This window comes from Xiphophorus couchianus, chromosome 18 (genome assembly GCF_001444195.1).
Source record: "Xiphophorus couchianus chromosome 18, X_couchianus-1.0, whole genome shotgun sequence".
NCBI lineage: Eukaryota > Metazoa > Chordata > Actinopteri > Cyprinodontiformes > Poeciliidae > Xiphophorus > Xiphophorus couchianus.
This window is the reverse complement of record NC_040245.1, coordinates 5,378,304-5,403,605: the sequence shown is the minus strand read 5'-3', so window position 1 is coordinate 5,403,605 and position 25,302 is coordinate 5,378,304. Positions and strand designations below refer to the sequence as shown.

The 25,302-nt window shown below is 40.3% G+C and overlaps 1 protein-coding gene across 6 annotated transcripts in view; it reads left to right on the top strand.

Moving 5' to 3' along the window:
- The window catches only part of nectin1b (nectin cell adhesion molecule 1b), a 230,942-nt gene that overhangs the window by 97,040 nt on the left and 108,600 nt on the right, over positions 1-25,302 (top strand). Inside the window, exons 6-7 of one of the 6 annotated variants that reach the window (XM_028045711.1) lie at positions 9,197-9,226; positions 10,504-17,413. The exons of 4 other annotated variants lie outside the window; for them this stretch is intronic. In XM_028045711.1, the coding sequence (XP_027901512.1) occupies positions 9,197-9,226; positions 10,504-11,009 (536 nt within the window). In that variant the 3' untranslated portion in view covers positions 11,010-17,413. Of the gene's footprint in view, positions 1-9,196; positions 9,227-10,503; positions 17,414-25,302 lie in introns of those variants that run through there. One more of the 6 variants, XM_028045712.1, reaches the window with a different exon arrangement.

Genomic DNA, 25,302 nt, shown 5'->3' with positions numbered 1-25,302 from the left:
TATCATACTGGCTGCAGAATCACTGTAATCTAACGTGCTACTGCAAGCCCCCAGAACGACTTGAGGGCACGTCTGCATCGATTCTTCAAGTTGCTTAAACTCCGCTCTAGTAGCAGAAAGCAACTTCTCCTAAGAATATTGTCACTTTGAATGACATAAAACTTTCTGCGGAAGAACTTTCTACGTCTCCCTGTAAAAGAATCTCCTCACTTTGGCCTTTAACTTATCAAATCCATTTGATAAGCTACATTTGATGTATTTTATGGATATTTAAAATTTTAGTTTGACCTTGAATACTTGGAGGAGTTGCACTGATCCAAGGCTGAAATGAAAGGAGGGTTAGCCTGGCTGGTGGTTAAACACTTCGCAAACCTAAGAAGTTACATCACAGTTGTTGTAGGAAAACCAAAGAAAGTCCAGTTAGGATTTTGCCACAAATTGACACCAAAGTTGAACTTTCTGGCTCATGTGCAAGAAAACTGAAGCAGCTCATTCCCACAGTAAAACATGGTGGTGGCGGTATCATGATGTGGGAATGTTTTTTTGTTTTTTTCTTTTCCATACCGGAGTGTATGCACATCCTTAAAAAATTTTTTAAAGTCTTACATTTTTGTATCTAAAATTAAGCCCTTAGAATGTCTTTAGTTTGTTTTAAGAAATGTAAGAAAAATCAAAGGTCTGAAATGTCATTGTGGCAATTCGATCTTATGTTTTGTTTTTACTTGTGGGACTTTTCAGTCAGGCAAAAGTTTGACTCACACCCAGACATCTGCCTGTGCTGCTAATATACTCGTGCTAGCTAGCTAGGATTTTTTGCAGCTATCATGGCTAAGTGCAAATGCTTGTCTCAAAGTGACATTACATCCATCTCTCTGTGTTATTAAGACAACGGCAAGAAGATCCTTGAATGAAACAAGTAACGCACCACATATTACTGACATCTAACAGCGGTGCTTCTCTGTTCAGCCATTTGTCTCTTTCTATTCCCAAACAGAGATGAGAGACATTACGATGTCGGCTTTGCACAGGGTTCCCTTTGCAATGTGAAATTTGTTTGTCTTTCCCTGTCATCCATCTCAATCTGCGTTCTATACCATATTGCGGCGTCGGCGTCTCACATCGCCACCTGCATTATTCATAGACCCAAAGGCCACATGTGTGTCTTGTGTATTATTACACTCTCATTTGAAGCTGAGCTATGTCAGCAGACATTTGAGGACCCCCCCCCCCCACCACACACACACACACACGCACCCCCCCACCCCCTCCTGCATGTTTCTCAGCACCCTTGAACCTTCTGCTTTGACAACTACAAACCTGCAGGCTTTTGCATCTTTAGGATGATGAAGCGACTTCCTCGCCCCCACGTCTTCGGCTGCTGGCGCGGGGGTTGCCTGTGTCTCAGATCCTGCCAAGATCACACCTCATTATCCAAATGAGACATTAGCACGGACTACTCCCGTTGCTCGAGCAGCGCAGGCCGGCCCATAAACCCTAAGCGGCGTTGTTCTGTGCCAGAGTAAGCGCTGCGTAAAACGGAGGAAAGTGGTGCTCCCTTTTTCTCCAGAACGGATGGGTTTTATTTCACTATTTGAAGAAGAAGAAGACGTAATAGCCTGACTGGACACTTGAAATGCAAATGTCACCGGGGAGAGCATGTGAGAGAAGAGCAGCTGAGATCGAAGTGATTTATCTTAACATTTGTTTCTGCATGGCTTGCTGTTTCTGCTCTCCGGAGGATATGCAGAGGAGAGGGATGTGGCAGACAGATGGAGCGGCGGAGGGGGGGATTGGCTGAGCCCCCTTCGGCCCATCTCACCTCCTCTTCCTCATCCTCCTCCTTCTTCCTCCTCGCTGTCCAGCCGTGTGGTGTTGGATCTGTCACGCCTCCCTGAGAGCCTGATGAAGTAGGTCACATGCTGTCCCAGAGTCTGACCGCTGGCTCCAAAGCTGCTGCTGCTGATTCGGCTGCGCGCCAATTCGCTCATTACATTCCCAACGTAACAACCGGGCAGCAAAAATAAAAAAAAGCAAAAAGATATATACATAAAAACAGTCAGTGATGAAGTTGAGAGCAGGACAGTTGCGGTAAACAAACAGAGCCCTGACCTTTTCCGGCTCAACGCATCCTAATGTGCAGATCCGTTTGCAGCGAGCTCGCTGACCCAATAACAGCCTTTCCGCTCGGCTCCGGAGCCGCATGCAGGCCGGCAATAAAGGGAGAGACGGTTTAATAACGCTGCATTATGAGCAAACATGTTTTTAAAGCAGCACTGGTGTTAAGATGCTGGTGTAAATATTCAACGCTCATTAAAAGTGCATTTAAAGTGATTAGAAAAAGGCCCCTGTAGCACAAAGTGATTATCTACAAGAGCTCAGAAAGAAATCACACACAAAGAAGCGTTTCCAACCTTAATGTGGCATTTGTGTTTATGATCTACCAGCTTTGTGAAAATGGCTGTAACTTTGTTTATTCCTGCTGTGAACCACCGCATTGTGTGTTCTAACCATCAGTAAAGAGTAGAGAGAGCGTTATGTGTCCAGAAGTATTCACACCCTCCACATTTTATCACGCTACAACAACCACAAACGTTTTGAGATATCATGTATCACACCAACACAAAGTGGAGGATTACTTTGAAGAGGGAAAATTACATCCCATCCATCTTCACTGTAACTTTGCAGCTTCTACTTTCCCTCCATGTTTCACAGTAGGTGAAGTGTGTTCAGATTGTTTAGTTCTTCTTTGTTTTTCAAGTTCAGTTTTGGTGTCATCTGATTAAACCAACAAGCTACATTTCTATTTGCCACAAGGCCTTCGATGAAAGCCAGATTTATCGAGTTCATGACTCGATAAATCTGAGTCAGAGCTACCGATCTCTGCAGCAAGATTATATTAACAAATTCAGTAGACCCTCACAGATTTTCTGTGGAACATAACTCCAAATTATTTGCCGAAAATTGACCCAGCTCAAGATTTTCTCTTTAAGCATATTTAAAATATTCGAAAGGTACAAAGCAGCTGATTCGGGGGCAGTATGTTTATTTTTTCTTACCACTGATTGGCTGCAACCCCTGCAGTGGAGATGAGGATTGTAGATGTTAGCTTCAGGCTAGTCCCAAGACAGTTTCCACTGTGTGTATTAATGCATATTAAACTGTATTTAGTGTTTGAACTTTTGAAACAGGCAGATAGAGTGCTGCTTACGAAGCTAGTTATCATGGTCACACATGGCAGCAGAAAAACGGTTTTCCTGCAACTGTAAAATGTTTATCTGCCGTTAGTACAGCTGCAGCGTAAATAAGCATGATTGACAGTGCTAGGACCCTCCCCCTGGCTCTGATTGGTTGTTTCTAACAAGGAGTGGTGAATTTCTGTAGATGACAGTAGGACCACAGGGTGGAGGTAAATGAGTACATATTGTCAGGACATGTTTAAGAAACATGTAAAAAAACACTTTCAGACACTTACCTAAAACATTTAATTTTTTCATGTGTGATTATGTTCATGTTTCACTTAAAGTCCCAATAAAATACCTTAAGTTTTGTAGCTGAAACATGGCGACATGTGAACGAGTTTAAGGGTTTCCTTCCGTCTGTCTTCGACAGGACGCACGCTGCTGTCTGCTGTTTTTCTCTGACAAGATTGATCCTGCTGGTTGCCGCATGTTCACACATGCAAAGCAGAGATGATGTCACCGGTGTTTTGATGAGAGCGTTTTGCTGCGTTATCTCCTCCAGCACGGCTCCTCTCCCCACTTCTTATCCACTGGCCGTTTGAAAGAAAGAAATTCAATTTGAGTTATGGGTTTGAAGGTTTTAGTGCAGCAAGTGGCATTTACCTGCATATGAGGTGGGTTCTGCCCCGGTAGGATAAGTGATAGTGAAATGAGAAGTATTTTTGACAAATGGCGAGGAAAGGAAGCGTGGATGTGGAAGAAAGGAATCAGTGGCGAGATTTGCCTCAGCTGCAACTCCCCATGAAGCATGTTTAATTCCCGTCAGTGACGAGCTTTTATTCGTTGTGGCAGAATTACATTTCCATGACTTCACAACTACTGGCAAATTCAGACAGGGGAAGTAATGAGGATCTCTGGATCCACTGAATTAATGTGTCTTCTCCGATTGTCCCCGTCGTCATTCGCTCATTATGCCACTCTTTATTTGCTGTTGTCACCGTCGCCGACTTCCCCAAACAGCCCCTCTCCATCTTCCTTTTTCCTGCCTGTCAACGCTCCCCAACTTCTTTCTGCATTTCCTTTTGATCCTCTGTTGTCTGCTGCTTGTTCCTCGATTAGTCACATTATCACACTACTCCCTGTACCGCGCTTTGAAATCCTTTTCAATTTCCCAGCCTCTGTCATAACCTTGTCCAAGAGATTGTTGCTAAGTCTCAGGAATGTTCAGCTCCTTCTGTTTCGCCTTTTTGTCGTGTGTAGACACGACTGCAGCACACCTAGAAACCTGCAGGACAGAGTTGGGAAACAGCTCCTTTCTCGCTCTAAAAGGCCCTTCTACTTCAGACGCTCCTTTCCTTCAGCATCTTTGAACATTCGGCACTCCTGCTGTTTGTTTTATGCTGTGCCTTCCACTGAAATACAAACCCTTGCTCTGTATCTAGTCTGCTGCTTTTCAGAAGCCACAAATCATTTCCACTACAAGATCTCCTTCTTTCCTTTTTGTTTTTATTGGGGTTGCACTTGTTTACCGTTTTCTTCTTTTAACGATTCGTCTGCTTTACAACACCTGGCACAGCTTGTCACGCTCCTTAAACTTTTCCAGATTTTTAGCCACAAACTTCAAATTATTTATGATGGGATTTTATGTGACCCCACTCAAAATGGCTCATAAATGTGAATAAAAAATTAATAATTCACCCATTTTACCAAAGAAAACCCTGAGAAGTATAACCTGCATTTGGATTTACTATGTTAAATCCTCGAGAAGTCACATATGTAGTAAAAAAAAAAAAGATTCCAACTGTATGTAATTTAATCTCAGAATACAATAATCTGTCCTGTGAAGACCCCACACAATTTTTTAAAAATGCCATGAAAGTGGGCGGAGTCAGGATATGCTTAGGGGCGTGGCCAAGTGTGTGGCTTAGAGGAGGGGGTTAATTGAAGCTGTACTCAAGAAGAGGGAAAACGCTGTTATCAACTTAGCAACTTTGTTGCTAAATGTAGCAACTTTTCAGACACTTGAGGTGATGATTTTTCAAACAAGCGACTAGGGACAAATCTGTCAACTTTCGTCTTTGTTATTAGAGACTGTGGCAACATAAAGATAGCACCCTCAAGGCTCAATTTATACAGTTTATCTGTGAAATAAGAAGTTGATTTGGGGTTTTGTTACGTTTTAAGAGTTTTCTGCAAGCTTTATATGTTTCTCAAGTTCAACACACTTAAAGCAAATCAATGGCTTTGCAGAATTTGATGATGTATTCAAGAAATACCTCATTAATTTCAGTCATCTGTGTTGAAACTGGGATTAAAGACCAGAATCTCTCTGGCAAGACTTTACATTTGCACAGATGCCCATCATTCAGACTGACTGTCCTTGAGATGAAGGTCATAGTGACACGTCCCAAAAAAATGTGCAGTTCTAACAAAAGCAAAATGACACTTATGTAAAGTGTTTGTTTAAATTTTATTCATAATTTTAGGATACTTTGGTTGGTTGGCCTATAAGGGAAAATCCCTATAAAATACATAGTTTGTTGTTGTAGCAAAGCGGTATGAATAATCAATGAATAATTTTGCATGGCTGTGAACACGGCGGCCTCAGATGGATCTCTAAAGGAAGCAGATTTTGCCACTAAAACCTTTGGACACAGTAAATCATCCTTTCTATCATGTCAAACGTTCAGAGCTGTATGATTAATGCTAAACGACGGGGATGTGGCATTAGAACAAGCAAAGCATTTCCTGTTATTCTTGACTTGCATGCATCTATTAGGCCTTTGGGCTGAATTATAGCCCATCACAGAACTTGCTTCCTCCTATTAATCTTAGCTGCACGTTTTAGACGTTGCAAGTCAAAGTTTCTGCCACTATCTACATATTTCCGCTGCGCCGCTAATAGACGCCCTCCTTTTCTGTTTGCTGGAACAGTATCATAGCTGCTGCTGGGGTCGTCTTTATCTGCCGGTTGGCAGGTGTTGCTGGTAGCGAAGGTGAGCAAAGAGGAACGCCTCGTCTTTGCTCCCTTCTCCTTCTCCTCCAGGCTTTTAAATCACCTCCATTTCAGACACGTTTTCGTGAAAATATTGTTTCTGAAACGTGATTAGTTTGCACCATGGCTACTCAGATTCCTCCTGCATTCACACAAGACTGCTGCTCTGGTAGAGAGTTATTTTCTTGTGATATCTTCATGTTTGCAAGCCTCTGATGCGACCTTGTAGGGGGGAGGAATGAGAACAGGGGAAGAAGTGGGCTTGATAACAATCTGAAAAGAGGTAGATTGTGGTTTTTTTATGTTGCAGAATAAACGCACTGTTCCTCTGCTGCACTGAGGAGACCCGATGAGCATTAGACGGTGTTTTTCTCAGGTTTTAAAGTATTCCAATTATAGCACAAGAGTTATCGGGGTAAAGCATCCTCAGCTTTTTGCATTAGCTGTGTTTGCCAGGACAGGTTCTTCTTGGGTGGGAGGCCACCACAAAAATCTGTGAGTGTTTAGAGTTGGTTCAAGTTCGTATTTTCTAAGTTTATTACAAGGTTACCACATAGTCTGGAAATGGCAAATGTGGACTGTGGAAAATATTTTCTTCTTTTCTTTCTTCTTTCAGTCTTCTTTAATTTTCCACATGCCCTCTTTCTATGTTCCCTTTTTACTTTGTTCATCCTTTCTCTTTTCTTTCCTTCCTTGTTTCCTGCACCCCTTTATTTGTGTTTTTTTAGTCTTCTTTCCTTTTTGTTTCCTTTATTTTCTTCCTTCTTTCCTTTTTGTTTAGTTCATGTCCTTCCTTTCTTTTTTTGTTTTCTACCTCCTCTGCTTCCTTGTGCACTTCCTATCTTTCAGTCTTTTGGGCCTTCATCTTTCCTTCCTTCGTTCCTTTCTTCCAGTTTCCTGTTGTTCAATATCTAAAGCCTACCTGCTGTTGAGATATTATAATTATTGTGTTTACATGAAACCTCTTCCTTCAGTCATTAGTGGTGAAGAAATAGTGTTGCTCCTTTGTAGGGGTGGAGATAACAGTGAGCACCTCAAAGGCTGACGTTGGGACCTTTAACTGCCTCTGATCTGGACCTTAACAGGCTGCCTCTCAGTCTTTTACCCCCTTTAATGAAAGTAAATGTCTCATTTTAGCAACCTGGGTGAAAATCGCCCTAATTAAGATTGAAATGAGGATTTAAAAAAGCAAAACCAGATCTTAGCCGAGGAGGTCAGCGAGGGGCAGTGAAGAGGATTACAGCCGAATGTTTTCCCTTTGCCGTTCTCTTCTTCAGTCATCTGGATTTTCGCCCCTCTTTGGGCTCGGTGGAAGGATGCGTTCTCCAGCAGGGGTGACCTGGCTCTGCTCTCCCATTGATGTGTGTAATGAAGGCCTGTGTCTGAATAATCCCATTAGGTGGTCAGATTAAAACCTGAGCTGATATTTGAGACCGTGCCCGGCGCCTCTTTAGAAATTGGAGAGCTTTGCAGCCGGGCCTCGAGAGAAAGGCGGCGGCGGCGGCATTCCGGAGGTTTCTCCTTTTTGGACTGATAGAGTGCCATTCTAATTACAGCAGAGAAGAAGGCTTCAGTAGCTTCTTAACTTTACCCAGACCCATCCCTTTATGTCGCATTATGCTCAGATTCATCGTTTCTAATAAAGAGCCGTTCTTATCAAGCGGAACTCATTTGATTCAAGGCTTCAGGTTGATCATTTGAAAAGATTTTCTTTTTCATGTTTGAAATTAGTATCTTTTTATATTAAAATGTGTCCCTTTTGTTCATGTGATGTTCAGTTTGATTTGGCTGACTTGTACCGTAGCATCACTGTTGCAATGCCTTGCATTTATATTCACACAAGTGGACTATTTCAGATTTCTTTTCATATCACATCCATACATTATTTAAATTGTAAGTTTTTCCAACTTTCAAGGACTCCATGAATGCAGTATTTAGTTGACTGTAATAGTTTAGTTGATGGAGAGTATTTGTTGTAGTCCCAGTTGATTTTGTCATTTCAGTTTTCAACAACAATATCGCAATGCTAAGTTTTCCAAAAATTGTGCAGCATAAGTTACTTGCTCTTATAAGAAGACCATAAGAACACCTGCCGCCATGTTGGCTACTTAGCGAACATGTCGAACAGCAATTGAGGGTAAAATTGAACTTTCTACATGTGGAAAACCAACACTAAATACCACACTGAACTCACTATTCCCCTCATTTAAACATAGAAGTGATGACATCATGCTGTGGGTTTTTTCTTTCTATGGGGAAAAGAAAGCAGGAAGATAGAAGGAGATAAAAGGTCAATTCTCGAGAAAATGTGGCTGACACTTGAGGCTAAAGCAGAGGTTGCTGTTCGAATGGCCTAGTTAAATCCCGCCCAAAATTAGATGCAGTTGCTTTGCAAAGAAGAAATGGCAAATATTTCTGCATCAAGATATAAAAACCTGACCAAGACAAAACGGTAGTTAGAGTTGGATTATACAAGAAATGCTTTGAACATTGTTTCTTCATTGTGTTGATTTAATGGAGTTGGTTGTGTTAGGTTTTATTTAGGGGTATTGGTGTAAAGTGGACTGAATACATAATAAGTCATAAACCTGTGGATCATTTTCTTTCACATAAACTCCTGCGAAAATCCAATGAGTTTTTCGTTGCTTGTTTGAGAGGTTTGAATACTTTTTCAAACTTCTGCTGACGGGTTTTCACTCCTTTGACTCAGCTTGTAGGCGACGCTGATCCAGAAGGCAAACAAGTTGCGTTCAAGGCGTCATGTTTATCGGCTCCAGATGAACATATGGACGGTGTTAAAATCTAATCCCAATCACATTAAGACGTCTCATAATAGAGTGGCAATAAAGCAGATATCAAAGCAAAGGCCAAACTAGTAATCATATCAAAAGCGGGAAAGCTTCTCGAACAAAAAGCTTCCCTTTTCTTTGATCCCTCGCTTGAATTAAATGCTGTTTTTTCCCATGAGGTTTTGTTCTGTGAAAAAAAGTGGACTGACCACGATGTCTCACTTTACCCTCAGACATGAATGCTGTGTCATATGCAGCCAGCAGTAAGTTAATAGTGCTATATTATATTACGTTCTATATCAATGCATATCTTTCACATTATTTCCCTTCTTTCTTTGTCGTCCTTTCTATAAAAACGACACATTTCCTCTTTTAAAGCGATGCCGTCTCTTTGGTGTGTCGCTCGGCTGCTTCAGTGGATGAGCTCCGTGTTTATCTGCTCTCTCAGTGCTTTGTGTCCGCGTATGCTTGGCTGCTGATAATCATCCCAGGCGGCGCTCTCTCATTTCATTACCTCTACACAGCTGATGAAGATGTCTTGTGGAGCTACTTCATGTCGGACTCCTCTGGAGTCTGCCTTTCACTATGTTTATTTTAAGCTGATTCATTCAAAAGATGAAAAGGTTTTTTTAAAGCTCCCTTTTTGATTTTTTATTTATTTATTTTGTCACTTTGATGTTTTAAATCCAACAAATTGAGCTGTGCTCAAAGAATGGGTTATATTTTTTGGGAAAAAGGTGTTGAAAACAAGCTGACCTTGTGTGAAATTAGACTTGTTTAATCATAAATTAACTGTTAATATATCAATAACCAATAGATAAGATCGGCACCTAATTTTAGGTTCTCATGTAAGTATTGCCTGATTATGTTTTGGTTTGATTTCAACTGAAAATCACTGAGCTGGGACCTGTCTGACAACATGAAGCAGGGTAAAAAGAAATCTCAAAAAGTAAATCCTTGTCCAATTTCCAAAGGCCAAAAACATGGAAATGAAGATTTTGGTTAGTCAAAGTCCAGGCTGAAATTAAATTGAGATGCTTTGGTGTGACATTACAGTTGACAACAAAAGGTGGAACGTTTAGTTGCTACAATTAGGGAGCAGTTACTCTACACATTAAATCATACATTGCTTTGTCTGTTAGAATTAGTTTGATCTGACACATTTAAGTAGAAAAACAAGAAATGATTACCTTTATAGCGCTGTAAACGCTCCTGCTGCTGCTTTCTAACTAAATTGTTCACATTTCTGGTTGATGCATGCTGCTAAACTTTGACTCACTCTGTCCGGTCCGCCGGGGGTTAATGTCATTCTGTCCGTGTCTGAACTGCATGTTATCGTCCTCAGCAACATTGGGATTGGATGGGCTTGGCTGTGGCCGTCCGGTGGGGGTCCTTCCTTTCCCTTTTGCTTTTCCGTCCTCGTCTCCCTTACATCATCTTTCCTTTTTTTTGTTTTGAAAAAAAAAATGCACCTGCACAGTTGCACCTCCTCCCACCAGAGCACTGACACACTCCCTTCCATCTGTCTTTTCCTACCCAGACCTCCCTATCAACCCGACACCCAGGGGCAACGGCATCCCTCCGGAGCCGCACAATGCAGGTGCCGCCATCGGGGGCGCTGTGGGGGGAGTAGTCCTGGTGATTGTGGCGGCAATACTGCTCTTCGTTTTCCTGCGTCGCCGCCAGCGCACCTTCAAGGGGGACTACAGCACCAAGAAGCACGTCTTCGGAAACGGGTACAGCAAGGCGGGCGCCATGCCCGCGCACCCCCCCATCCCCAAGAACCTCCAGTACCCGGACGACTCACACGACGAGAAGAAGCCCACCCAGATCAGCAACACCGGGGGGTTCGAGGCGAGCGAACGGAATTTCGACACCGAATCCGAGGACCTGAAGAGACCGTACTTCACTGTGGATGAGGGGGAGAGCCGAGATTACGGGGAGCGGACTCTGGCCTTCCAGTACGACCCAGAACCTGAAATTGCCGACGATATGATCTCTCAAACCGACGGCTCTGTCATTTCTAAGAAAGAGTGGTACGTGTAGAGGCTTGCAACCGCCAAGCAACCTGTCGTCATTCCACCTCACCCTTCACCCCCACCTCCACACCTCCCCACCCTCACATCCATCAACCTGCACCTTCCGCAATGGCATTTCCAACTCACCCCCCTTCCCGGCATCAGACTCCATCCAACTAATTACTGTTAGAAAAATCAAGGGTCTATTTAAAGTCCAAGAACTCGTCTTCTCAACATGACAGCATTGGTGTCGCTTTCATCAAGTTAATGGGCAAAGATTACAAACTAAGGTATGTAAATGGACTCAATGTGGCTCCAAGGCCAGAAAGGTGGTTGGTCAATACTGTTGTGTATTTTATTTTTCATAAATGTATTAAATGTATAAAAAAAAGAACAGGTTGAGGTTTTGCTGAGCACATTTGTGAAAGTCCTACACTGGATGTATGGTTTTTTTTGTTTTACGTTGGTTTGTTTTGTTTATTTTTGTCATTAGCAATTGCAAATTTGTCATTTTTATATTCTCTTTTTGTATGATCTGCAGAGAAATGAGAGTTATGTGTCTGACATATTTTACAGGTGGAGTTTAAAGTGTTTAAAAGTTTATGGTCAAATGTTTCAGGAAAAAAAGAAAAGATTAAAAAAAAGAAAACTAGCTGTAGAGACGTGCAACATTTATGGCGAAAGCGCGTTATTGTCCTTCTCCAAAGACATTGTTGATGCTTCTCAAGCCCCGTCTTGGACTTTATTTGCTGTTTTTATTTTTAATAAAAGGGTGTCAGTCTACTGAGCCATACAGACACATGGTTGTAACATAATAACATTCAATGATTTCTTTTTTATTGCTAAAGTTTCCATCATGTTAAATGAGTGCCCTTATCAGTGAATCATAAAGTCAGTGGAGGGAAGGGCAGAAACTGGCTGACAGACTTCAGTGTTCTACTTTTCAGTTTATTGCGATTGTGTTGCAAAGGTAGTAATGCCACTTGAACTTTTCTCACATTTTGTCACAAGATGAAGTAATCTGTAAGATGAGATACAAGAGCAAATGATGAACAAAATCTATTTAATCACAGCAAAAGGTGGCTCTACAAAGTAGTGACTCAGAGGATGTGAATATGTACTGCTGGGAGGAATCAGTGTTTTATCCACCACCGATTTCCCCACTAATAGAGAATGAAGAGGTCTAAGGTTCACCTCAACTGTGAGAGACTCCACCTTACATGCAAATCCAAAAAATCACATTGTTTGATTTTTGTAATGTTTAATTTGGCATGAAATAAGTATTTGAGACAATCGTAAAGTAGTACTTTAATTATTGCAACAACAGAGGTCGGACATTTCCTATAGTTCAGGACCAGGTTACTTTGGTAACCTTGACCAGATCATCCGGTGTAGTTTTGAGCCGATTCCTCACCTTTCTCATGATCGTTGGTACTCCACAAAGTGAAATCTTGCATGGAGCCCCACTCCAAATGAGATTGGACCCAACACTTGCTTTCTTCTCAGCAAGCTGTTCGCCCATCGTCCCTTTGGTCTCTTTGGATACATTCCTACAGCAGGTCATAATGTTCAAATTAGTTGAGGTTTTTTGTGTACGATTGTTCATACTACTATTTAGCAGCAATCAGACTTTAGTGTCAACGTTTCCAGACCCCAAATAGACTGGATGTTGACTCCACGTAGCATCGCACTGTAATAATGGATCCTACAGTTCCTGGATCAGTTTTACTGCAAAAACTCCAAATCTTTCCAAGTATTTTTAGTCTTGTGTCCAATACAAAAATGGGAGTTAGCGGTACCGTCAAAAGATAACAACAAAAAGGTAGCCCATAAAGAGAACGCTTAACTTAGCACAGGCCTTTTGTTGAGCACTGACTGCAACCTCTGTAGAGACGTATGTTTAGATGCATAGTCGGAACCAGGAGTGGTGGGATTGTGATGTGATGCGCTATAAGTCCAGAATTTTCAGAATAATAGTTTTCAGTCATTGTTTACGTCCAGATTTATTGCGTCTGGTTTCTGCTGGAGCAGAAATATGATGCATGTCTCATATCAGTGACGTGATAGTTGAATAAAATGCAACATGAGCGTTCAGACTGAAAACGCTTTGAGAACAACTGGATATGTAGCCGAGTTCGTACCAAACGTGGAAGTGATGTAAATCTGACTTTTTTGGGAGACTGAAAACATCTGAATTTGGCTGTTCAGGCTGCTGTAAAAAGTGGAATATATGGGGGAGCGAGGAGCGGATTTGGGTGATTTAAAAAACTTTACCCATAGAGGAGAGGTTGGAGTCTGATTGGTTTTGTGGACAAGCAAGGAGTGGAAGATAGGAGAGCTTCTTAAAGACAAACTACCGGCTAAATTCCTGCTAATTGGTCGGTGATCAAATACGTATTTCATGCAATAAAATCCAAACTACTTAAAAACAATACAATGTGATTGTGTGCATTTTTTTTTATATAGATTATGTTGCTCAGTGTTGTGCTGTATGGTAAAAATTACAGATGCCTTCATTCTTGGAAAATTAACAAAACCACATTTTCTAGATTTGTGAAAGTATGCATCATTTTACATCAACTGCACCATTATGCCCTCATTTGTGTTGATTTATCCCACAACATTGAATTTTGTGGTTATAATGAGACAAAATGTGTAAAAGTTCAAAAGGTACGAATGCTTTTGTGAGTAATTATGTGGAAAAGACATTCGCTGAGTCTCACAGGATCCCTAATAGTGCTCGGAAATGTCACGATTGTCACTTGACTTGAACAGTTTGACCTGTGTACATGTGCTCAGAAATCTTACCACTTAAATGAAATGTCTGGGTGTTTTTCTTCTCCTGTGTTTATGCGTGTGTTGAGCTGTCATAATTATGTTTGGTTCTGACCCCTTTTCCTCAAAATGGATGTCAGCGAAAAAGTGTCTGAGGAATTTCTCAGTAATGATTCTGCCTCTCCAGTTGAGACTGTTTACCCAAGAACTGGCTAACATCAACCTCATTTTCCACCAGGAGTCATCCACGGACTCAAAGGACTCGGATAAGAGGGGGGAATGTCAACTGATGCTTTTATTTACGCTAACAGAGAAAATATTTTAACAAGTAAAGGGATCTGAAAAAATAATGGTGGCCATGCTGCAAAGCATAAAGCAGCGTAAGAACTTGACTGCTGCTTTAGTGATGTTTCTTCCTTCCTTCCTTTCTTTCCAAATGAATTCCAGCTAATTTTTGGGGGGTGATTTTGCAGTAATGAATTCTTTTTTTCTTTAATGTCAAGATTTATTTCTGCATATGGGGACGCACTGACTCTTTTATGCCACCATTATACAGTATATATCTGTATCTGTTTTTAAAAATGATGTTAGCAAGTGCCAGTGGATGCTAGTATAGCAGAAAGACTTTTTTCTTCTCCTCAGCTCTGAGCTCCATTACACGATCAGCAAAATATATTTGCTTCAAACGAGAATGAAAAAAAAAAAAAAATCTCAATGTGAAAAATCAGAGATAAGAGAGGCATTGCAGTAAATCTGTGGATGTAAACAACATATCTGACTGGCTCTGAACACTATAAATACTGTATTAAGCCTTATTTTATGCATGTTTTTTGTGTGTGGGAGTGGAAGTGCATTTGTTGGTATTTTTTTTTTCTTTTTTCCAGTCAATTCCAGTGTGTTTTTGTCCTCATTTGCAGCTTAGAAAGGCGACAATATCCTCCTCTTTTTATTGTCGCCGGTATTGGCAGAGCTATGATTTCATCGGTACGCCGTACCCAACAACAATATTGCAGTTAACACAAAAATACCTATATAAATATATGTTAAAATGATAAAGAACACAAAAAACACCACTGTGAGAGGATTTTCTTGCAGATGTGAATGTTTTTCAGTCCATGCTTGTATACTGTATGCTTTTAGATGAGCATGTTAATCATGAGCCTCAATCTATATTGTATAATATACACAAACAAGCATTGAACAGTGAGGTTTCTGTTGTTCTTATTAGAAGTCATGTTCATTCTGTCCTCCGATCCATTTTTCAATGGCCTTATTTCAGTTTTAAAGAGACAGTACGCGACTCAAAATAAACCGAGCAACAGTAGCCGGTTTCTTCTGTCACTGTGGACAAAAAAAGTTTGGTTTTCTCACACAGGCAGGGGAAATGCTTTCTTGTTTAGTCAGAAATAGTTTGAACCTCAGCGTTATAAGAAAACAAAGCACGTTTTATGTTTTTGTTCTTTTTATCCAGTGCCTATCAAAGGAAGGAGGGGTGAGGTAGTCACAGCAACCACTTCCTGCTTATGTAAGCTCTTCATTCCCCAAATAGATGAAAACAATTAAACTATTAGACACAATTCTTGTAAAAGTATTCATACTTCTTTTGATTTGTTTTTTTAATAAGCTTTTGTGTGTTTTATTGAGGTCTTATATAAAAGACAAAAAAAAAAGATGCAGAAATGTGAAGCAGAAGAAAAATGTTCAAATCAACCTCTGAGGTTTATTGTATCTTATTCTTTTACAGTGATACCCCCAAAATAAATAAATTATAACCACCTGCAAATATTTTCATACGTTAGATTTCTAATTTGTGGGTACTTCACAACGATGCACTTCTCGGTGTTTCTGCAGGATCTTTAAGGATTTGTAACCTATAGAAGTTCAGCTGAAATTTAGACCTTTAAAGCTCTTAAAAATGTCCAGAATTTTTCACAGTAGCTTCCCTCTAACTAGTTACATTTTCAATTTGTGCTTTTCTCCATTCATTTTGTTTTATAATAAACACATTCCTTTCTTTTTCCCGACACGAGCTTATAGGAAGGCAATGAAAATCAACATATTCTAGCAGCGTTATCCAGCGCTCTCATCATGGGAAAGTGTGTATTTACTCAAGGTTTGGCTTGACAGCTGCAATATTTATAGCTGGCTAAAACCTGCCATCAGAAACCACCAATAATATAACAAAGCCTTTTCTGACTGGGTGTAAAAGCACTAAAGTCAAACACCATTTCACCTTATTTATGGTATTATGTAAAATGTAACTTATTAATTTAGTAATTTTTTTTTACGCTGCACTTTGGTCTTCAATTCATGTTGTGTTTTTTATGATTTAACCTTTTTTAGTGGTTTTTAATTGAATTCCAAAAATTCTTAAACTAACATTTCTGAAACTTAAAAAAAAACTCTGATTAAGTTAAACATTTGTCCACTAACATTATCTAACTAACATCCCAAAGCTTCAGAAAACTTCTGGATTTTTTGAGTGCAACTGGTTACATTAGATTTTCTTTCGGGGTTTCAGAGTAAAGGAAGTGAAAACGATGCACACCTTTCCAATTGTCATCAGAAAACAAAAATGTATGTTGGAATTTTTCTTCTTCTTCACAATTGTGTCTATCCAAATAAAATCTAATTAAAAACACACTCAGGTTTTTTTGTCCGGAACAAAACAAAAAAATCTTCAAAACACAGACTGCAAAACTCCATTTAACACAAATGATCATTTACAGGCAGTGGAATCTAGTTAGTCTTCATCCCAGCACTTTACTAACACTGCATACTTGATCACACACACAAAAAAATCTAATTCAATCATTTCTTTTTCTAACTAACAATTAACACAGCACTCAATGTTGAATTTCTGAACTCCAGCAGAAATCTAAATCCTGCAGCCTCAGATCAGATTGTTGACGTTCTTCTAAGCTTTTAAGCACAACAGCAGCGACTCTAATCCAGTAAAAAGAAACTTGCATGTATGAATTAATGAACATCGCCCCCATTCGAAAGCACAAACGTATGGTTTCATCTTGACTTTTTTTCTGCTTCTGATATGAAACCACTGCCACAACTGCTTCTCAGACAACAACAGAAAAAAAATACTTTGGGGTTAAAATGTATATTGCTAAATATTAACATTCATATTACTGAGGTGTTCTGACTTTCTATTTTATAATAGTGACTGTAACTTCATTCCATCCTAATCCTACTTTTTGTATTCTGTATGTTTAACATTCCACTGTAAATATTGTACATAAAGTTGAGATTATAGTCTGGGTTTAATAGGGAGCCTGTTGTGTAAAATAAACCTTATTTGACTGCAAACATGGAGACTCGGTGATGGATAGATGAAGTTGATGGATAGCTTTTTCCCAAAGTCTCGACTAAAAACTGCTCCTCTAGTACCTTTTTAACATGCCAATAGTGACTTCACTGTCATACAAAGGGGGTAATGCATACAGTCTGTCGAAATGGTGTCACTGAAAGAATCTCAAAAAGTACAAAAAAAATAAATAAATCTGTTTGTATGCAGCCATGTGAATGTATATTTCTGAGGGTGTTACAAATATAAGAATAAAAAAAAACATATCTTGTTCAATTGTGATGACCCAGTAAAGTAACTTGTATTTGTTTTGAGCATTAAATGAGTTCAATAGTCAACCTGTCCCAGTTCACTGATTGGATAAATGTGTCATCTGACTGAATATGGTCCATGTTTGCAGCACATTTCCAGCTTCACGTGCATTCATGCCTTTTGGTAACTGCAGCCTTTTCCCCAATAACCGTGATGTTTCAGTGTCTCATGCAGGTTGTTCAGTTGAATTACATTTTTTTAATGTGCCTGTAAACTGTCACACCCATTTGTTCTGTAAATAAATTTGGTTGAACAAAACTGAAAGGGCACTGTGATCACATTTTAGAGCCATGTGTCAGTCAGTTGAATAGAGCGGTTGACCCAAACATAAAGTGACCTGAACAATCACATTTGGCTAAAGATTGGATTGCTGATAGGGTTATCTATCTATATTTAATGGAAAGCTGAGTGGAAGGAAAAAGTGTGGTAGAAAAAAAAGATTCAAAAGCAACAGGGGAAACCAGAGTCTTGGTGGATTGTGAAGAAAAAAAAAAATTTAATGTTTGAAGGAGGTTCAAAGGTGTCCTGGATTTACATGATACAGAGAGTTAACAAGTTGTTTTTCCAGCCTTAGGTTTTTTTGTTGCAGCTATCTTCACATTTTATGTAACCAAGCAAGCAGCTGAAAGACTCAGGATGCCTTTGTATAACACATCAGAGATAAAGGGATGCCCACAGTATCTAACACAAGTCTTTGATGGGGATCAGTGTAACTTTTTTGGCTTTAATTGGAGAGCGAAAACTGTCAGACAGCTGTTGATACGCAGTTCAGAGCCTAATGAAGCTGCGGCGATATGATGAGAGAGGCCTAGTGTAGCGCTAGACAGATCTGTCTCAGACTGTGGGACTCGAATGCAGACATCTGCACTGTGCACATTAAGAACAGCCCAGAGTTTGCAGCTGTTGCCATCCATTTGCTAAAAGAGTCCTTTGTAGCCCAAGGGGCTTTGACGGCACTTAGGCTTTTAACATGCATGGCTGTACAGCTTTTTCTTTTTTTTTTTATTTATCTATCCATTTCGTTCCGCTTTGTAGAGCTGGGAGAGGAATTCTACCACTTTCCCTCTAAAAAACTACCTCCGGGACACAACTGGGAAGCTTTTTGTTTTCAAAATGTGCTCCTCTTTGGCTACAAAATTCAAAAAAAGGAGATTGTGTCAAAATCGGAGGATAAAACTGGTGATATCACACTGTAAAGGGCAGAAAATCTGACTGTCCCGCTCTTTGTTTTTGCTTTGACGAAAACTTAAACATTCATTCTTTACGGTAGTGATAGGTTCAGTTGAATTTAAAGGCGAGTTCAGCCCCGTGACTTTAATAAGTTTTCTTTCTGTCAGGAATCGGTTCATTTTGCGGGTCAGAACCGCCCATTGACTCTGGATAAAACACATTTTCAGACATATTGTTGCCTTGCGGGAAACTTCATGCTGCTGTGAATCGTTGAGGCTCCAGTAGGACAAGTATTGGAAGAAGGGGGGAAAGAAATCAATCCAAATGACTTCAGAGGTGCACACCCACAGCCAATAATACCAGTCACTACATTACAGTGATTGAGTGGTTAATGGACATAGTGTATTTGCATATCCGATTCATTGAGCTGGATAACAGTGGAGTGTTTCATGCATTGATCAGTAGGGTGCAGCTACACTTTGCAACTCGCACTCGTTCAAATAACTGCTTTATCTACTCAGGGTCTGCCATGTTAGACATATTATGACATGTTTTTTTAATAAATCTTCCCACTGTTGTCAAATGACTAAGAAACCTTCCTGTCTGTGTGAAAAGTGTTTCGTTCCGTCGCAGCTTGTTCGCACATTGTCTCAGTATAATAACCTTTTCTACTGCATAAACAGATTGTTCTCAGTGTCTAGAAATGAAGCTGCCTCCTTTTTCTGCTCTTGTTTTCAGTGTGTACGTTACGAGGTTGAGTCGGGGTCGCCTATAATAAACGATTGTACTGTAAACGAATGAGTTTACGCCTCTCCTCTCGCGGGAGACATTATCACACGTTTCCACCTCGGGGATTGTCGACTTGGGTCTCAAAAGTCGCTCGCACAGAGACGCAGACGACAGCCCTTAATCGACTCAGCCATCATAAAAGGTTTGCTAATACGTTTCCCCCAAGAGGTCCCAAAAGTTAATGCAGTGGAGATATGTTAGAGGATAAAATATGTCATTCTAAAATTGAGGGAGTTTGATGTGTTTTGAAATGTCAGACAAAAAGTTTGCAGTCTGCTTCCCCCCGAGGGTTCAACACAGTCACTTCTCAAATTAATAAAACACTTGTAATGAAAAGAAAACCTGTTACTGGATGAACTTTAACTGGTAATCATTTTGTTTAGTTACCTGCAAAATTCAGGAGACAAAAACAACCATTCATGTAAATATAGTACACTTTAGTAGACAAAAGATATTTCAATCAATGCATAAATATTATATATTATCATATAATATTTCTACAACTTACTAAATCTGAATCAGAGGCCATTTGTTTTTGTGCAGATTTATTACCTGTAGATACATTAAAACATAGGTGTCAAACTCCAGTCTTGGAGGGCCACTGCCCTGCAACTTTTAGATGTGCCTCTGTTGCACCACACCTGAACAGAATAATTAGGTCATTAGCAAGGGTCTGGAGAACTGATCTACACAAGCAGGAGGTAATTAAGCCATTTCATTCCAGTGTTTTGTACCTGTGGCACATCTAAAAACCGCAGGACAGCGGCCCTTGAGGACTGGAGTTTGAGACCCCTGCATTAAAACATGTTGGACTAAAGGGCGTGGTTTCCTTATCAGAAAAAACTGCAGGCATCCGGTTAAAGATGTGGCATATTATTTAGTGCATGGAAACTAAACAATCAGCAAACATCACACTTATAAAAGTGATTCCTCTTTTAAAAACACAGTTGCTAAGCTGTTGAACTACTGCAAGCTACTACAAAAAAAAAAAAATAACGTTATGCTAAAAAGTTCCAGAACATTAAGGCTGTAATGGGTTGTTGTTGACCATGATTGACAGCTAGGCCAGCCAATCACAGTCCAGATAAGCCTACAAGGCCCAGTCCAACAAACTTTCAGTGTTTTCCACACATGTATTTTTGTGTACTTTGGTGCTGGCTTACAGCGACTGAAACCCCAAAATTCAGTTTCTCAGAAAATGTGATCGTATGAGACTAAAAAGGAAAGGATTTAATTATGTCACAGCTACAGTTGGGACTGTCATTATCAAATGGAAAGTTAAGTGGAAGGAAAAAGTCAATTGAGAAAAAGGTATCTAAGCAACACTTTGTTTTATCGAGTCCAACGACAGTGCAGACGTCCACTAGGACATATCTGAGGACAATTTGGTTTTTCTTCATCTAAAAGCTTTATGGTCAAAATAATTTCATTTTTATGCAGGATGTGATGCTCGCCTACACTGCCAAAAGTTCCAGTACTTGCTTTAACTGTGTCACTGTGATCAATCACTGATGTCATTGATCGGTAAATTGGCCAGAGGGAGAGACATCCGATCCGACAATGACGCAACATTTCTCCTGATCAGCTCCATGCTACGCCGCACTGATGCAGTCAGTATTTCATGTAAAAGGAGCCTAGACCTCTTATTAAGAGTTTCCAGAAGAGCTGACACTTAAAAATCCTTGTAATGGTGGTTTTATGTAATTTCCTAATTCAATATCTGAATATCTGGTTCCCATTAGCTAGAAGACATGACCTTAATATTATGAATAATTTGAATAAATGCTTGAAATATGTGACTGTGTGTGAAATCTGTGCAAAATATGAATTTCACTTTTTAAATTGAAATAAAAAAATTCTGTCACGTTCTCTTTCATTAAGATGTACTTGAATGTTTCACTGATACATGTACAAGAAAACCTGTAAAGAACTGGAGTTGGAGACCAGTACTAATTAGGTTTCGCTCTACTAAACATTAAATTATAAGCTGAAAAACTAAAGTTAAATGTATTTAATGTATAAATACATTATTGTAACACTTGCACAGCATTTAAATACAATGCTTGCATTTACTATTAATAAATAGTTAGCAATTTATTAATATATACCTTTAATTTTAAAAGGGGGTGTCATGTAAAATAAATTTTTCTCAGCCTTAAATCATATTATAATGTTATTACTTCATCAAAATCATACCTGGAATATTGCTTTGATTATTTCATGCATGTTTGAGAAATCCTTAAATCAGCATCCATTTCTCAGCTCCTCTAGACTAGCGGCAGCAGCAGTTAACAACCAACTGGTGGAACTGCGCTTCTGCTGAGCTCATTATATAAACTATTTTTCAGTCCAACGCTCCCAAGAATATTGTAATATTGAATATTGTAGCATAGTGAGAAACATTATGATGACGGAGGTGGAGTGTTGGAAAGTGTCAAATTTCTCTTACGTCACATTAGATATTTACAGCAATTTTATATGAACCCAAGCTAACATGGTTTCTTGATTGTGCTATAAATTGACACTATGTCCCTGGAAAATAAATAATACCGCCCCTTTAAGAATCTCAGACCTCTAAATCCTAAATCTTAAGTCCCAAACTGAATCAAATCAATCAGCTTGACTCTCAGTTTGCTGTTTATGTCTTTTCACATTTTAGTCTCCCAGGCAACAACTGGCAACTAATGCAAACACATTTCGCTCAGAATGCCATCCAAATTCAGAATCCGGAGAAAGATTTCTGCCATCACCTGCAAAATTAAAGCAAAACAGAGGAAAAGGTCTGTTTTTGCTTTTTGAACGAGGCTCATAGTGTTCCCTCCATCCTCTTCAGCTCCTCTTCACCAGATCTTTTTGTTCTGTAATGCTGCATCTGACGGAACGAACACAGCAAAGCCAAGTGAATAGATCCCAGGTGTTTCTAAAACGCCGTCACCATCACTCACAACTGGCTGAGAGCTCTTGCTACGGTTTGAGCTGTTTGGTACCTGACATCCACTCAGGCTTTTTCTTTCTCCTTTTCACGGCCTGTAAATATGACTGCTTCAAATAATCAGGGAAATAAAATGAAGTGAGCTTTGCTTAATTTATCTTTTCAGTGTTCCGGCACAAACTGAGGAACGTGTGTGATTTTGATGAAGTTCCTCGCTGCAGCCCGTCATCTCAGGGAGAAGCACTGCGGCGAGAGTGAAATTCCAGTTCACAGTGCAGATGGATGGAGAACATGCGCAGAAGCGGTGTCAACATCCCTCCTCCTCTACTTCCTCCTAAATCAGAGCAGCTGATGGTTAACCTTCCACGGTCCCAGTGGTGTTTGATTGTCTCCCCTGGGATGCATCATCCCCCAGAGGTCTTAAAATAGCTTTTAAAAAACAAAGCAAACTGGGAAGCTGCTCAAATTAATCAGAGAAACAATCTAGAGATGTTAACCTTTGCTTTCCATCACCTTCCTGAACGTAAAACAAATTGCTGTCTTAAAAATCTCACGTCTCTGGATGCGAGCAACTGTTTGTGTTTTCCAGATATCCTTAAGATGAATGCAAAGCAAAGCAAAATTATGCTGTAAATGTCGTGGTTGTCCACAACCAAACAAATCGTAGGAACTTTTCAACACATACCTTGAATATAAAACATAAAACAAGACTTCCACTTAAAATGAACTTGGTAAAAGAAAAACTATGCCACAAACATGTCTGCAGTTTGATACTATTTTTGTATTATGTCAAAAAGTTGAAAATTTGCGCAAAATAATATGCAATTTTCCACAATTATGGTATAAAAACTAAGATAGTCCACATTCTAAAGTCAGAGCCATGCGTCGAGGTGAGACCGACTGTTTCTAGCCGGAACCTCTCAGCCTCCCACACTAGCTCCGGCTCCTTCCCCACTAGAGAGGTGACATTCCACGTCCCAAGAGCCAGCTTCTGCAACCGAGGATCGGACCGCCAGGGCCCCCTCCCTCGGCCGCCACCCATCACACAATGCACCCGACCCCTTTGGCCCCTCTCACGGATGGTGGGCCCATGGGAGGGGGACCCATGTCTCCTCTTTGGGCTGAGCCCAGCTGGGCTCCATGGGTAAAAGCCCGGCCACCAGGCGCTCGCCATCGTGCCCCCCCTCTAGGCCTGGCTGCAGAGCGGGCCCCGGTGACCCACGTCCGGGCGAGGGAACGCCAAGTCCAATGTTTTTAATCATCATCGGGGTCTTCGGGCTGCGCTTTACCTGGTACGGTCACCTAGGACCCATCTGCCTTGGGTGACCGTACCAGGGGCATGAAGCCCCAGACAGCGTAGCTCCTAGGATCATTGGGGCCCTCAGATCCCTCCACCACGATAAGGTGGCAGCCCAATGAGAGGTTTTTCACTGTCTCAGGTGTGTATTTTGGATCCTGTTCAAGGTGTGTATGGTGAGTCTGCCACTGGGTTGCCAGTTCATTAAAGGGCAACACAGAAACACACAAGACAAGCAGGAGAAAACATGCAAACTCCAAGCAGAAAGAGCCCAGATTGTGATTCTTCTGCTGCAAGGCAACAGGGCTTCCAGCTGTTCCTCTGTGCAGCCGAGACACAAACAGTTAAATATAAAGAGTTCATGTTTTGTTACTATTTTTCAACCATCTGAGTTTCTTCTTTTGCTTCGAATAAATGTACTGAAAGTAGAAAAACCAAAGAAATCACACTTCGGTAAGAATTCACAACTCAAATTTATTTGTTTCCACTGATCATCCTGAAGATGTTTCTCTAGCCTAAATGGAGTCACCTGTAGAGAATTCAGCTGATTGGACTTGATCTGGAAAGTCTGTCTATATAAGGTCTGATGTCAGAGTGCAAACACCAAGCATGTAATTAAAAGCCCTGTCAGGAGGCACAAGTCTGAGGAAGAATACAGAAAAATCAGTGGTCTATTTTTAATAAATTTACCAAAATCTCAACAGCTTTTTTTCCCCCAGATTATTATAATGGAGTATTTGTGAGTAGAACTTCGGGGAAAGAGATTAAATTATTAGAACTTGCTGTTGGCTGTAACACAAAATTTGGAAAAAGCAAAGCTGTGAATGTTTTCTAGAGGCACTCTAGTTTACAGGTGATACAAAATCTTTCACACAGGAAGTAAAACTCTAAGACAGACTGAGTAAAACCGTGACTGATTCAGAGTCAAGACCCTGATGAATGTCTTCACTCAGCTCTACGCCTCATTGCTACTATTTATGATGCCTGGCAGAAGTATTTTATACCTCCTTGATCTTTTCCATATTTTTGTCATATATCAACATTTTTCATGCTTCCTTCCATGATGCATGAACATGCTTTGATCCAAACTGTCCGTTTGTGGCTCTGGCTGGATGTTTGGGGTTGATGTCTTGCTGGAAGGTGAAGCCCTGCTCCAGTTTCAATCACTTTTCCTCCCGGATTTCCGTGTTTTTGGCTTCATGTTTCTTCCCATCCACTCTCTCCACATTCCCTCTCCCTGCTGAGGAAAAGGATCAGCACGAGGCTTCCACCACCGTGTATTACACTGGATATGAGATCCCTGAGTAGACGTGCAGTTTTTTGTATAACCTCTCATACCATTTTGCTCTGTGAGCCCAAAACATTGAACTTTTTTTTGTCATAAAAGCTCTTCAATGTTTTTGCAGTGTCGTAAAGACTGGATTTCGACCTGCTATCGTTCTAGAAAGGCTTGTGAAATGCACATCAAATAGGCTACATTTTGCACAGCTGGCAACTGCAACCCACATCTGACTTCTTCATCGCAATCTGAACGACCCAGTTCTGATCTTTTCACCCTGCAAAAAGTCTAATCTGTGCCACTTCCATATGTGGTACCAATTCGGATATGAATATGTTTGCTTTCAAAGTGTCTGGAGTCTAAACAGTTATGTCACATTTGATCTGACTTTTATGTCATAGATCATATTTCTTCACCAGAAGACGCCACACGCAGTAAATCAAACTTT